Source organism: Cryptomeria japonica, chromosome 9 (genome assembly GCF_030272615.1).
Source record: "Cryptomeria japonica chromosome 9, Sugi_1.0, whole genome shotgun sequence".
NCBI classification, from domain to species: domain Eukaryota; kingdom Viridiplantae; phylum Streptophyta; class Pinopsida; order Cupressales; family Cupressaceae; genus Cryptomeria; species Cryptomeria japonica.
The window spans coordinates 519,815,943-519,832,327 of NC_081413.1; the positions used below are offsets into that span (position 1 = coordinate 519,815,943).

A 16,385-nucleotide genomic window follows, 5' to 3' on the forward strand; every position below is an offset into this window, starting at 1 on the left:
GAGAATGAGAACCTATTGGAAACAAATGCTGCTATTTCCAAAGAACTCTCTGAGTTAAAGGAAATACTTGCTAAGTTCAACAAGAGTACTGTCAAGCTAGAGCAAAAGCTTGAATTTGCCAAACCTGTCAAGGATACCAATGGAATTGGTTATTCCTGTCATGAAGAACATGAGACCTTTGGTACAAATGCTGGAACATCAAAGAAACAACTGGCATCAAAGGATAAAGGTAAGCAAAAGTTTAAACCTATTTGTTTCAACTGTCTTAAAGAAGGACACACTGCAAATGTGTGTAGGAGTAAGGCTTACAACAATTTTCCTTATTTCCTAAATGATAAGCCTAGATCCTATAGATTTGATGGTAACTGTTATGCATGCAACAAGTATGGGCATAGAGCATCTGAATGCAAGTTTGTTATGAATAACACTGGAAGATATCCTTAGAGGACCCAAGGAGTTGGTTCTGAACCTTTTGTGAACCGGAATCACAACCGGTTTAATGCCTTCAATCATCAGCCAAGAAGCGGTGGTTATCAAGCGGCAACCAGATGGAGAGAAAATTGTATGATTTGTCATGGTCATGGTCACATTGTTGCAACATGCAGAAGGAAGAATGGAAACATGAACAATGGACCTTGGAGAGCACCTGGATTGGTTTGCTATCACTACAACAAACCGAGTCACATTGCCAGATTTTGTAGATCAAGAAAGAACATATCTAATGATATATTGGTCACTCCGAAAGGAAACATTGATGTTGACACTGTTCAAGCGGACATGAACAAAATCTAGAAGGAGAAACTAGTGGTGTTACAAGAGGAACCGGTTTCTGCACCTAGTGTGGAAATCACAAAACCAGTAAACTAAGCTTCAAAAAGCTTAGGGGGAGAAAATGGCAAAATGTTTCGAACCCCCGATTTTCACCGGTAAAAGTCCTTAACTGGTATGTGATACCTGTCGTTTGGCAGAAGACCAGAAATGATAAAAAGGCAAATTAGGGTTTACGCCCTAATTGAGGAGCATTAATGATGGTAGGTGAGGAATATGTTTAAAAACATTTTTCAAATCATTTCTCACTATCAGTTTTCAAGAGAAGAAAAGTTTTTCAAAGAGCAGAGCAACGAAAAGGCGATTTGAGCAGAGATTTTGAGAAATCGAGAAACCGCGAAGGACATTCAAATTCAAACTGGAAATAGACAAGTGGAGAACACAAAGTGGTGATTCAGCAACCGACGGAGTGTGAAGTGAAGGAGAATGGGCAAGCCCTAATTTCACGTGTTTCAAAAGGTATTTCTCAAGATCTTAAGATTTCTATCATGGCTTCCGCATCTCATACCAGTTCTAGTGCATCTGTCGAGTCTGCAAGTTTTATTCAACAGAAGTCCAAGTATAATGCCCTACCACAAGTTCTGGCTGGTGTGATAGTAGAAGAGGGAATTTCTGACTACATAGATTGCAAGATTGAAGACCTAGGGTCTCTAGCTATCCACACACAATTAGGTTTATTTTGTGGAAAAGATAAGAAGATCAAATCAGAGTTTAACATTTTGGAGAAGAAAAAGCTCCACAATGTTGTTTACTTCCTAGAGGAATTCACAGAGGATCATATAAGGATCATTTTGAGCAGAGTCCATGGTGATAAGATGTACCTGGAGAGAACACATGACATCATGCCGCAAGCAATTCATGCAGTCACCAGATTCTACAACAAAGGGGAAGTGCCAGCTCTGAGGACGGTAAGCAAAACTGAAATGTCCAAGCTCACCAGTTAAGTGAGAGACTCGCGAGGCATGACAGTAAATTCTATCAAGGATGATCTGGTGAATTATGCATGCATGGTGATTGGATACCGAACATTCTCAGCCAGCAGAATTAACTCTGTATATGTTGTAGCAGTAAATGTCGCTTACTGGATGATAAAGGAGAATGCATCATTTGATCTATGCATCGGTATGCAGAGACAACTCCTGTTGAATCTAAAGTCGATCAAACAAGATAATGCACTTAGGTTCAAGTTTGGACAACTACTGGTTGGGTTGTTCTTCTATTTCCAAGGCTACTCTCCAGGAGTAGGAGATGTCTAAAGGTCTGGTGACCAATCGGTGACCAAGCAAATCAAAGAAAGCATTGAAGGAATTGGAACCGGCTACCCTGATGTTCTAAACAAGTATTTCTATGAGGTCAAAAGGAAAATGAGTCAAAGAGTAAGGATATCAGGTGACATCGTCAAGAAATATGAAGACGATATCTACTTCACCATCCAAGTAGATAAATGCATAATGGAGGTTGTTGAGCCTAGACAGGAAGAAGTGGAGCCAATGGGCTATGAGGTGATGTACGATATGCTGGAAGGGTATGCCTCTACCCTTATTACCTCACCACTTGATCCTAAGGCAAAGAGAACCGGCACCTACCTAGAGAGGATAGCACCGGTTGAGGAACCACCAGCAATGAAAGAAAAAGAACCGACAGTAAAGAAGGCAAAGGCAGTGCCTGCAACATCAGCACCGGTTACTACTACAACTCCAAAAGTGACCAAGAGGTCACCAACCAAGAATAAATCGGAAGCAGCACTGACTAAAGTGTTCGAGAGAAAGAGGAAGACAAGGAATACCTCTCCAAACTCAGACGAAACTATGTCTGAGGAAAAGCCAAAGAAAACACGTCAAGCAAAGAGGAAGACAAAGAATGAACCGACATCTTCTGCACCAGTAAATATAGGTATCTCTTCCTCCAAACCTTTGACACATTGTCAAAGAACAATAAAGAATACTAGGAGAAAAGTGCTAAATGACTTAATTGAGTGTTTTGACGATTTTAATGATGATGAAAAGGAAGTGGTTGAAAAGGAAATAATTTAGTATTTATGTGCTAATGACCGGTCGCCCTCAGAGATTAAGTCTTAAACACCAGATTCTTTATATATGTCATTAGACAATAGATGGTGCATTGCCATAAAAAAAGAACAGGAAATTAGGGAGAAAGTTTTTGCACAGTACTTTCCTGACTTGTCAAATTCTGAATTGTTTGATGTTATTGACCAAAATAAAGGACTCTTCTTCACTAGAAGAAGAAGACTCTGGCTATTAGAAGGTAGAGTTGATGATGTCGAAAAAGACACTCATCTGTATATGAGAATCGTTGTCCAGACTCACAAAGCGCATCTAGCCAACCAGCAAGCTGAAAAAGAACCGGTTATATCCAAACCGGACGAAGTATTTGATGATGAAGGAAATCCAATTGTTGAACTGATCGACACCATTGATGTCGATGCTGTGGGCGTTGAGGATGTTACTCAGGAAACACCATCCAAGGCAACAGGGCAGGAGCAACAGGCTAAACAGGTTGATAAGCAAGCCGAGGACAGCCAGGAAGCGGCAAAGGAAGAGGCAAACCAGAGGAAAAAGGATGAAGAAGAGAAGCGGAAAAGGGATGAAGAAGAGAAGAAGAAGAAAGATGAAGAAGAGAGAAAGAAGAAGGATGAAGAAGAGAAGAAAAAGAAAGATGAAGAGTAGTAGAAGAAGAAGGATGAAGAAGAGAAAAAGAAGCAAGAAGATGAAAAGAAAAAGAAGGAAGAAGAAGATAAGGAACAAGAGAAGAAGAAGGAAGCAGAGAAGAAGAAAGCAGAAGAGGACAAGGCAAGAGAAGAAGAGAAGAGCACTCCGAAGGCAACCGGGAGTCAAGCCAAACCAGCTGATCTCTCCAGTCTGCAAGTGTAACGGAGCTAATGCAGAGCATCAAGGTAGCTCAAGAGCGCCTTAAAATCATTCGATGGAAGGAGCAGGATGTAATTCAAGCAGCTGTGGATACGCTTACCAGTTTGATACCCAGTACAAATCTTCCCAACACTAATTCATCACTAGCTAAACTCAAGCTCCTATGCATAGTAGTGGATGATCAGGTGCAGAGCCTTGAAGAGGTAGCAGAGGCTAATGTCAAGAAGGAGCATCAAAAATCTCTTAATATAGCTTTGGTGAAGAAGTTGAATGAGCTCCGGACTGAACTGAAGAAAGAACAAAAGGATATAAGGGATGCTCTAGATGAGGGGAATCTGCTACTTAGCAAAATCTGCCAACCCCATCTATTCTATGATGATGTGCTAGCTCAGAAGCAAAAACTTGAAACGGACTTGCAATCCTACTTGAGCACATTCAAGTCACCTTATGATTCCTTTACAACTTATGGGCAAACCATTCACTGGTTTCACATCCAGTTAGCAAAAAATGGAGCAAGAGATCAACACTCGATCTAGAGATTTGTAGGAGCTCCAAGTGGTTCTACTACCATGATTGCAAATTCTTCAGAAGTGCTATCTAAACCTGGATGCCTTAATAGTTACACAGGAGATGAGCACAATTGATGCCATGGAAGAATAGGTCTCCTAGATGCAAACAGAGCAAGAAGTAGCCACCTCCCTACTTGAGTCCTTGTCTTTGTCGATGAAACAATTCTTGCAGGACTTTAAATCTATTTTTGACAAGTATCATTCCTTGTTGTCATAAACTTTTTTTTTAATATCAAATGAAAACAAGGTTGTTTAGTTGTACTCTTTCATTGTTGGCAAAGGGGGAGAAGAATTCTATTTGGAGAAGTATTCGGTAATCAAAATTTTGATTCTATGCTCTAAATATCTCAATGTTTATGCTCTATATGCAAAAGTGTTATACATTGTATTGTTAAAGGGATAGTGTGTATGCTTAGGGGGAGCAATTTTGCTAATGGCATGATTTTGTTGTAAAACACTTAGATGTCAAAAAAAAAATTTCCTAAGTGTTGCCATCAATGCCAAAGGGGGAGATTATTGGCATTTTTTATGTTTATGTTGTGATTGTCATTGATGGACACACACTTGCATTGAGATCCTCTTTATATGTATAAGTTAGAGCACAACCGGTATTTGTTCCAACCGGTGTGTTGTATTATAGTCTTTAGACTATTGATGTTTTGCAGAATGTGTTTCCTGGTCTGAAGCAGCATGTTGACCCCAAGCGGTACGAGGGATTAAAGCAGCATAACACATTTTTACCAGTCTTCATTTTTGTCAAACCGGCAACCGACATTTTGTATGAACCGGTAATACATTGTGATGAGTTACCAACCAGCATTTTGTGATGAGTTACCATCCACCGATTGTTTGACGGTGCCGACACATTAACGGTGCTTTTTGTGTCATGGTACCAAGTATGTCCAGGTTCATTGAACCTAAGAAATTGTAATGTAATCCTATTGGACCGACATGAAATCAAATTCCTTTATAAGGACATCATGTCTAGGGTTTTAGGTTGTTGATGAGGTCGCAACAAAATTTTATGTTGTTGCTAGGGTTTAAGGTGGTTGAGGAGTTGGAAAGAATATGAATGTGTAGAAGACTGAATTAATGCAAGAGTGCATTAAGAATGAGCTATCAAGGATCTAACCGAGCAGTCTGTGCTATTAGATAGATCGAACACTTGTTGATTACTCACATCTTTGACAAGTCTATAGCCCTTAACCGAGTAGGCCCAAAAGCCTTTTTTTAAATGCTCTAACAAGGTGGTTCACATTTGTGGATCTAAAATCCTCTAGCAAGGTAGTCTTTAATCGGACTTATCTCCTAACAGAGATTGAGATTCCTAACAGGATATGTTCTGGTAAAGAACATTGTAAGACCTTAACCAGTCTGGTTCCTATTCTGCAGATAGTTACTTGTGAGTTCCATCTCACTGTGGTTTTTCCCATTTGGGTTTCCATGTCAAAATCTCTTTTGTTATGGTGTTTGTGCTTCTGTGGGTGAATGCATTATTAGCTATTTGGTTTGCATATTTGTTAACCGGTTTGTCTGCTAAATTGTTTTACGGTTTACTGTCAGTCTTGCAAAGTGTTTAAGTGTGAAAATTTTTGGCATACTAATTCACCCTCTCCCCCCCCCCCCCTCTTAGTATTCAACACAAATTTACCAAGAAAAGGTTTTAGGACTTCATTCATGAGTCTCATGAATATACTAAGTACATTGGACAAACCGAAACGCATTACCCTCCACTCATAAAGGCCCATCTTCCATTCATCTCCAGCCCTTATTATGATTTGATGGTACCAACTCTTCAAATCCACCTTTGAATACCACCTTGCACCCCCTAGATGATCCAACAAGTCTTCAATCCTAGGCATAGGGAACCTGTACCTGATAGTAATCCTGTTAATGGCCCTTGAGTTTGTACATAACCTCCATGTACCTTCTTTCTTAGGTGCTAGCTATTACTACTTATCAGATTGCCATTAGTTTTATGTCAAAGTTATACTATATACTCTAGTCGGTTATCTATTACCAAAATATTTAGTCGGTATGTATAGTCTAGTCAGTTACAGAAGAAAGCAGTCACAGAACGCAGTATACACCGAGCTGTCTACCTAGAAGCAAAGATGACACACCAAGTTGGATTACACCGAGTGAAACGTGTTACTAGATTCACTAAACCTGGACATGCATATGAAAAACATGTTACAAGATCGAGGCACATCTAACCGTTATCACATTGGAAATTGCACTTAAAGATTGTGTATGATTTTGAGGTTATCTAACTAATGAAATATTTTACATGATTATTCATTCAATAAATCATGTTTGTAAGATCGAAGCAATGAATTGGATCACCGTCATAAAAGATCTATTTATACAGCATGAGTTAAGAGTTAAAGGTGTGTGCATGAGTGTAAGAAGACTGTTACAGAGACACAGAGGTCACCGAGAAGATTTTTAGAGAACAGTCAAAGAACAGAGTAAACATAAGGGTTTACCGAGTTACTATATGTGTTATCGAGGTATCCTATAAGCAAGGTAATCTATTCTGAGCACATATAATCTACTATAACATTTCAGATGTAAAGTTGAAGATATTTGTAATGATTTTATTGTAATATTGTGAAATTGAAAGAGAAACCTTTAACAGGGCAAAAGACTCTAATCAAGTCTATAAATTGTAAAGCCTTTAACCAGGTGCAACATTTAGATGAAGTGTTGTAAAATCCTTTAGCAAGGTAGATCTAACAGATCTTGTTACTCCTAACAGGGTAAGCTATCAGAAATAGCTAAACGTGTAGCTCTAATCGAGCACCCTTTATTATTGCAATAGTGAAGTTGTGGGTGCCATCCCCATTGTAGTTTTTCTCTCTAACCAAGAGTTTCTGCATAACCAAAATATATGTGTTATGGAGTGAATCATGTATGATTGTTATCTATTTGTTTTAGTTTTATATTATGTTACTGCATTATTCGGTTTATGCATAATAGTAAAGATATTGTTGAAGAAATGTTTTGAAGTACTGATTCACCCCTCCCCTCTCTGTACATTATCTTTCCATATTGGATCTAACATTAGCATGGCTAGAACAACACATGGACTCATACTTTTAGAAATCAAACCCTTTTCTAAGAGTTCCTGGATTTGTCTTGCCATTTCCTCATTCTATTGGGGTGTTAACTTATAGGTAGCCTTATTGGGAAGTCTAACCCCTGGAATCAGATCAATGTTATGGCTAATCTCTCTAATAGGAGGTAAGGAATTAGGTAACTCCTTCGTTACAATGTCTTTGTAGGTCTCAAGCAAATCAGCCACCTCCTTTGGTCCTACCCTCCTAGATTCTTCCTTCTTTTTGTGCACCTTCTTTTCTTCCTATTTTGGCAACACAACCAAAGCATAACAAGGAGTATCCTCCTCTTTCAAACATTCTAAAAACTCTTTCTCACCTACAAACATGATTTTAGAGTCTTTTGCTTCTTCACCATTATCAGGTAGGGGTAGCAAAGTTACCTTCTCACCTTTATACCAGATGGTGTATGTGTTCTTCTCACCATCATGCCTTGACTTCATGTCATATTGCCATGGCCTTCCAAGTAGAAAATGGCATGTATCCATGGGTACAATTTCACAAAGTACCTTGTCCTTGTACTTGCCAATAGAAAACTCCACCCATGCTTGTTCTTCAATGATGGTTTACTTCCCCTTTGTGAGCCATGATACCTTGTAGGGTCTTGGATGTTTAATCCTCTTCAATTTCAGTTTCTCTACTACCTCAATGGATGAAAAATTATCAGTAGAACCTGAATCAATCACCGCACTACATACTTTGTCACCACTTCTACAAGTAGTTCTGAAAAGTGCCTTCCTTTGGGGTGGCTCTGATGGACTAGGTGCTTTGATCAATGTCCTTCTCATCATCATGATCTCTCCTTGTTTAGGATGCATAAAGGATCCATGAGAGTGAACACTATGTGTGTTCTCATCTCTCACCAAATTTTCTCTCCTTTCACCTTGTTTGTTTGCCTTCTCTGGACATTTGGATGCAACATGCCCCATTTGATGACACCTATAGCATTTTATGCCTTTTAGGTCTCTTCCTCCACCTCTTCCTCTAAATTTTCCTCTCTTTCCTCTAAAATATCCTCTATAACTACCTTACCCTTGTTCATTCCCTTGACTTGATTCACCAAGGTCTTTGGAACCTTGTCCTCTTCCTTGAGACATATTTATGCCCCTATTTCCAAAGTCTTTTTGTCATCTCCCTCTACCACTCTTATCACTCTTCCTCTTGAGTTTCTCCTCAGCCTTCAAAGCAAGTTGAAAGCATTTTTGGACTGTGGGAGGGCTGCTTATACTGAGTTCATCTTGAATGGTAACTCTCAACCCTTGCAAGTATTACAAGCTTCACACATTCAGGCTCCACCACATTGGACTTCATCACCAATTTATGGAACTCTTGAGTATAATCTGAGACACTCATCTCCTTTTGCCTCAAACTCATTCTCCTCTTATGAAGTTGGACTTCATAATCATCAGGAACATAGGCATCCCTAATCAATGAAATCATCTTCTTCCAAGTGGTCACTGGATTCTTCTTCTCCTTCACCCTATCATCTTGAGTGAAATTCCACCATGTAAGGGTTGATCCCTTCAACTTGGACTTATCAATATTAACCCTCTAACTTTCAGGTATGTCCTCACATTCAAAGAAACTTATGAGGGCATCAATCCATTCCACAACAGCATCTGGGTTCAAGTTCCCATCATAGGAAGGTAGGTCCATCCTAACATCCATGGTCCTTCTCTCCATGGCCTTCAGGGTCTTCACAAGTAGTCTTTGATCAACAGGCACTTCTTCTTCCTCATCCTGCTCAAGGGGTTCCTCATCACTCCCCTCTTCAACAACATTAGAGTTTCCACCACTTTTCTTACGAAGTTCCCCATTAAGTCTATCAACCTCCTTCTGCAAGGAATCAATCTTGTGAACCAAGTTTTGATCTTTCAAAAACTTCACTATCTGTGCATTAGTCATCCTTGAGGAAAAATCAACCTATTCTTCTTCCCCTGACATGGCTAAACTGAAACAATCCTTCTCCTAAGGATCACACTTGCTTTGATACCAATTGATGTAGAGGTATGGTTCCAACAACTTGAAAATGCTCCAAGTTGCTCACTTGCTCAATTGGCAACCCAATCCCTTTCAAAAGAGATTTTCCCAACCAGACCTCACACCTTGACAAGAAACAAATCAATGTCTCATTTCAATTTTTTTCATCCCCATAACCCCCCACCGAGACATTTTACAAAGGCTATCAACTTTGGTTTGTCAACCCCACAGACAAAGTGCTCTAAAGTTGCTCAAATAGCTCACAACCCCTCCAAATGGTTTTATAGGCCAAAAAAGGCTCAAGATAGGTTTTATAGGTTCCTAAAAACTCAAATGATGCCAAACAACCCTCTGATTTGGTTCTTCAAGTCCCAAAAGTCACAAAGTGCAAATTGGCTCCTTAGACCTATTAGCCTTCAAAACTCACTTTTTGGCTTCCCACCAAAAAACTCCAAAGGATAGGCCAAGATTGTTTGATTTTATTTAAAACCAACTTGAGGAATCACTTTCTACCAAAGGACAAGTTCTGGAACCTCTTGCAAGTACCATTACTAATGAACCCTCATCTATGGCTAGAAGGGCTAATTTAAGCACTTAACAAAGGAACTACCCTCAAAACCTACAATTTATCAAGGGAAGAAATTGTAACACCTTGGGGTACCCAAATAATCACCAAATACCAAGTTTTAGCTTTTATTTTTCATTAAAACTAAAGTTATGGGGACTGTTCAGGAATTCTATTCAATTCCCACAACCAGTCACATAGAGATGCCTGGCCAAATTTAATAAAATCTCACCCAAGTTGCATCATTTAGATCTAAAACCTTTTGTATATTAAAATAAACTCCAAAATCCTCCATTTCACCAAGTTTTATAATTTTCCAATGGTAGATTTGGAAGAAATGGGAAATTAAAGTTGAAGCCCTAAGAAAGGGCACTTTTCCGGGTTGTTTGGATCTGTTACAACTTTTCTCCCTCAATATTCCACCTCTAGACCTCTGGTTGGATTCAAAAGAAAGGTATTTCACCCCTATAACTCCAAATGAAATAATTTTTCAGTTTGGAGTTATTTAAATTCCATACCAACCAAAAGAACAACAAATTTTCTGGAAAATCCAGTTTTTTTTTATTGATTTCAAATAACAAGTTTTACAAATTTCGACCACCACACCATCACACGAGTTTGTTGAGGCATATTATAGTTTTCCCAAAAATTTTAAACTAAATTTAGATGGTTATGAACATTGGGAAACCAATTACAACAACTTTTTGAAAAGTTGCTTTACAAATTGACAGCTTTGTCATTTTTTTACAATTTTTTACAATTTTGGCATTTTGCCATTCAAACTAATTTTATCATCAACCTAGGGACATAAACACATTGAAATGGATATAAATATACCAAAAATAACTTTACTCACTAAATCTACTCATCCTAAGTCCCTTTGACCATAGTTGACCATAGGGTTTATAATGCACCCTAGGCCACTAGGCCTTACAAAATGGACAATTAGGACCTTATTACAAAACAAAACATAAACAAAGGATTCTTTGATCCTTACCAACATGTTTCTATCCAAAAAATTAAGTTTTCAATCAATAAATTATGAAATTGAGGCTTGTGCCCCCACACCACTTCACAGAGGAACTAGAGGAGGATGTGGTCTTCTGGGAAAAGCACGCAGTCATTGCCATGATTATCGGGTTGAACTGGCCAAGAAAGGAAATCAAAAAATGGGTAGAAGGCAATTGGGGGATGCAGATAGTCACCAAATTCATCCCAAAAGGTTTTTTTGTGGTATTGTTTAATGATGGCAATGATAGAGACCGCATCCTCAACCAGAAGAATTAGTTTGTGCACGATCATGCAATATACCTGCAACCGTGGTCCTCGAACTTTGACCCCCTTCCATTGGTTGTTTACTCTGCACCGGTTTGGATTCATTTATACAATCTTCCCATTGAATATTGGAGCGAGAATTCATTGGAGAAGATCGGTAGGACCCTGGAGACCCTCTTGGAAGTAGACTTTGATGACAAGGAAGACCTCTGCGAGATTGCTAGATTAAGGATTGTTGTGGTCAAGAGGATTCCTGTATCCTTGACTCTTTTAACTACAAACAGAGATTGGTGGCAACAAGTGGAAATTGAAAAAGAAATCAAGCAATGCCCCAGGTGCGAGAGCAAATTTCATGGACTGGAGGCTTGCAAGATGTTTGTGAGGAAGGCCAGGAATGTCGTCAGAAAACCATCCAAGGTTTGGAGGCAAAAGGCGAGTATAAAAATGGTTACAAATCAAGAAGGAAAGAAACATGGAGAGGTTGATCATCAGAACCCTTCGACTTCCCCGGTATTAACACCCTGCTTATTGAAGGACACTAATGAGGAAGAAAAGGTCTTGGTCCTAGGTGACTATGAAGATGGTTTGAGTTTGAATAATAATGCAGTTGGGGAAATTGATGCACCAATCTCCCCGAGCTTTAACCCTTCGTGCAGAGGATTATCTGATACTGAGTTTGAATTTGAGAAGGGCTTGGACGATGGTTTTCTACAAGATGATGAATTGGAAAATATTGATCCTAGGTGCATTAGTTAGTCTGCTAAAGCACTGTTGGGGAAGGCCAAAGGTTTTAGAGGCAGAAGGAGAAATCAACATAAAAGGGAGGCGAGAGTAGGGGAAAAGGGGATCATCAACGTTATGTAATTTATGAAGAAATCCAAGGGAGAAGGGTTATCCCTTGGTAAGAGATGAAAATCACATCTTAGAATGTCAGGGTCCTAACGACCCCTGACAAGAAATGCTTGGTCAAGCGGTTTTTGTCAACCCACAATCCTGATGTGTTACTTTTACAAGAGACCAAGCTTGGTGGTGATAAAACTGGGTAGTTTATTAATTCATGTTCCAAATGGGACGGGTTTTTCCAAGATGCAACAGACTCTGCAGGGGGTCTAGGCATGGCGTGGAATCCGGCTAAGGTTGAGGTGGTTCTTATTGCCTCCCATGAGAATTGGATGGCATACGAGATCAAAGGTATTGGCACAAATTTGAGGTTTCCAATTTTTAATGTCTATGGACTGACAAAGATTGAAGACAAATAGAAAGTCTGGAGAGAAATTATATTACAAGCAAACCTTGTTGAATTGGATAGAGCTATCATAGCAGGTAACTTCAATGCCTTGTTGGACGTGGACGAAAAAAGAAGGGGGGATCAGAAAATGCTCAAAAGTTATGAAAGATTTCAGAGATTTCATTGAACAAAATAAGCTTATTGATATCATCCCAAAAAATGACAAATTTACCTGGACGAACAGAAGGCTAAACTTCTCTAAAATTTCAGAAAGATTGGATAGGTTTTTTTCTAGAGAATGGTGGTTGTCTGGGGACAAATTTTTGGCAACATGCATCATCCCCCAATGTGGCTTGGATCATCTACCAATTTTGCTATCAATCGGCAAGGAGATTCACAAACAGAAAGGATATTTCAAATTCCTAAGTATGTGGTAGAGTGACCCTGGCTTCAAAGACAAACTCAGGGAATGGTGGTTGGAAGGGAACACCTTCGTAGGCACCACTAGCTTCAGATTTGTTAAAAGATTGCAATTTTTAAAACATAAGATCAAGATTTCGAACAAATTGACCTTCAAAAATATTTTCTTAGAAAAATTGAGATTAGAGGAAGAACTTGAAACATTAAACCAGATAGTGATGATGGTCGGGATGACTAAAGAGGATTTTCTACTTGAAAACAAGTTGAAAAAGGAGTACAATGAAGTTATAAAAAGAGAACAAATTTATTGGAGGGATAAGTCGAGAGAGCTATGGATTTCAGAAGGGGACCACAACACAAAAAAATTTCATGCTTCCTCAAAAGCTAGAAGAATTCATAATAAGATCAGTGCCATCAAGGATGAACAAGGACATTGGAATATGGAAGATGAGGAAATTCAACGTACAACCCTCCATCATTTTCAAAGACTTCTAGGGAATGCTAAAGTGGAGGGTGTTGATTTTGAAGACCCGGTTGATGCAAATATCAAGCACAATCTTCTCTCCAGATCGGATGACGATATGTTGGCAGCGCCCTTCACAATGGAGGAAGTTAAGGCTGTGACATTTGGATTACACCCGAACAAAGCCCCTTGCCCAAATGGGATGTCTACAGACTTGTTTCAAAACTGCTAGGAATTCATGGGGAGAGATATTTGGCTGATTGTAGAAGAGTTCAGGAAAAAACACAAATTTGTTAAAGAACTTAATCACACCATGATAGTTTTAATTCCAAAGAAAGAGGACTATATCCATGGCGGACTTCTGACCCATCTCGTTATGCAACACAATATACAAAATTATCTCGAAATCTCTAGCCAATAGGCTCAACATAGTAATGCCCAAATTAATTTCCAAAAATCAAAATGGCTTCACTCCAGGCAGAGAATTAGCGGATAGTATCATTCTAGTAGCAGAGGTATTGCACTCCATGTAGAAAGGCAAACAAAAAGGTATGACCATTAAACTTGATGTTGCAAAAGCTTATGACAGGGTGGTTTGGAATTTTCTTGTCTGTGTTCTTAACAAATTTGGTTTCCTGAAAGACTAGATTGAATGCATTAAATTTTGTATCTCTTCGGTTAGCTTTTCTATGATTGTAAATGGAATGGTATGTGGACTCTTCGAGGCAAAAAATGGGTTGTGCCAAGGGGATCCTCTTTCCCCTTCATTGTTCTTCCTGATGGCAGAGGTGTTGGGTAACCTCATCAAAAGGAGAAACAGTGTATGCCTGTGAAAAGGCATCAGGGTGCATGAGAACTTCGAGACCATCACGCACTTGCAATTTGTGGACGACATAATTTTGTTTAGCGAAGCAACTTTGAAAGATGCGGGGGAAATCAAGAGTGTCCTGGATATCTACAGTCAAGCATCAGGACAGGTGATGAACATGGACAAATCGCAAATCTTCTTCTTCAATACCAGCAAGCTCCTTCAAACCAAGATTGCCAACCTCTTGGAATTTAAGATTGGGGTTCCCCCCATCAAATATTTAAGGGTTAGAATCGGTTCTAGTTGTAGGCAGAGCCATATTTGGGAGGATGTGATCCACTCATGTCAACGAAAGGCTAAAAAGTGGAAGAACGGGTGGCTCACGCAGGCGGGAAAGTTGACAATGATTACAGCAGTCCTCTCGGCCATTCCAGTCTAAAATATGTCCTATTTCAAGTTACCGCAGGTGGCTGGGAGGAAGCTGGATGGGTTGCTTAACAGATTTGTGTGGGAAGGTGACAAAGACCTTAGGAAGATCCCCCTAATCAACTGGTACACCATGTGCCTTCTAAATGTTGAAGGTGGTGTCGAGCTGAAAAAGATGGATCTTCAGAACCACGCGTTGGGGGCGAAATTAACCTGGAAAATGTATGAACAACCAAACAAGTTGTGGTGTAGAATTTTTAGGAAGAAATATTTGGACAGGGAGAGCCCAAACAGGATCCTTACCATTGCGGATGTAGCAAGAGGTTCCTCGACTTGGAATTTCTTGTGGGATAGTAGGAGCATAATCACTGAGCATTTATCTTGGTGCATTGGTAATGGTCAAATGACCATGTTTTGGTGAGACTCATGGGAAGGAGAGCAGGTGCTTTGTGATTTTTTTGTTGAACAAGAATAGATTAAAGAAATTGAAAGCAAAGTTGGCCTATTTGTCAAAGATTATGTTGTCGGCAGCTCGGGCATTGGTGGGAGGCTGGAGTGGAAATTTAATGATATTGGGGATAGTAGGTTGTGCTTGAAGTTGGCAGATATACTCAAAAACATATGCATCTTGCAGTCGGAACAAGAGGAGACCATCTTCTGGTGTGCTTCCAAATCTGGTAAGTACAATGTGAAATTGGGATATGAGATCCAACGCCAGAGAGTGAGTGAAAGCAAATGGCCTTATTATCTTTGCTGGAACAACATAGGTCTCCCCAAAGCGGGAGCATTTTTGTGGATTACTCTTCATGGCAAATTTTTGACAGGTGACAAACTAAAGCTCATTGGGATCTTAGGTCCAAGTTGGTGTGTCTTGTGCAAAAGGAACGAAGAGTCAACCAATCATCTACTATTTCAATGTCCCTTTGCAGAAGTGTGTTGGGATTGGATTGTGGATAAGATGCAGTTTACTTCAATCAGAAATGAGCTACTCAAGGACTTCCTTATGGCATGGTTGAAAACAAATCATTTGAAGTGGAGTGGCTTGTGGTAGATCACCCCTGCATTGTTAATATGGCATATCTGGAAGGAGAGGAACATGAGGATCTTCAGAGAAACATTTAGTTCGGTGGAGGAGGTGATTTTAAAAATCAAGGAAGGAATTGAAGAAGTGATTAATGGCAAGACCCCCAAAGCTAAATCATCCAAATACTACAATTGGGATAGGGATATGGAAAGTAATTGGTCACTCAAATATTGGGGGTTGGGGGTCACCCCTGTTCCCAAAACCAATAAGAAGTTAATCAGATGGATCCCTCCACGAAGTGATTGGGTCAAATTGAATTTTGATGGAGCCTATAGAGGGAATCTTGGCCCAACAGGAATTGGTGCAGTCATCAGAAATTCCTCGGGGATACTCCTGGGAGGATTGTTTGGGAGTCTGGGACTTGCCACAAACAACGAAACAGAGATTAGGGCATTGGCAGTAAGAGTGGACTTATGTGTTCAAAAAGGACATGACAAAATATGTATTGAAGGAGACTCACAAATTATCATCAATGGAGTCACTAAGTCTGGCTTCTTGAATTGGAAACTTGACAAGTGGATACCTTATATTAATGAGTCTCTAGGATCTTTCAATTTGTTTGAATTGAAACATACATATTGGGAAGGGAATAAGGTGGCAGACCTTCTGGCCAATATTGGGATTGATAAAAATATTGGTACAATCATTTTCGGTGAAGAGGATGCAGACACAGTGGTACTGGATACTATTTGGAATGAGAGACCAGATAGGCCTTGTACGGGGATTGGATAG

At 39.5% G+C, this 16,385-nt stretch overlaps 1 protein-coding gene across 1 annotated transcript; it reads left to right on the plus strand.

Annotated features, from left to right (window-relative positions):
- The first annotated feature begins 15,665 nt into the window (after positions 1-15,665).
- LOC131066864 (uncharacterized) lies at positions 15,666-16,385 on the plus strand. Its single transcript, XM_058001735.2, has one exon. The coding sequence runs from the start codon at positions 15,666-15,668 to the stop codon at positions 16,383-16,385; it is 720 nt and encodes a 239-aa protein (XP_057857718.2).

Bases quoted from the DNA above. Each gene is read 5' to 3' on its own strand.
- LOC131066864 (XM_058001735.2), top strand. From the start codon at position 15,666: ATGAGGATCTTCAGAGAAACATTTAGTTCGGTGGAGGAGGTGATTTTA.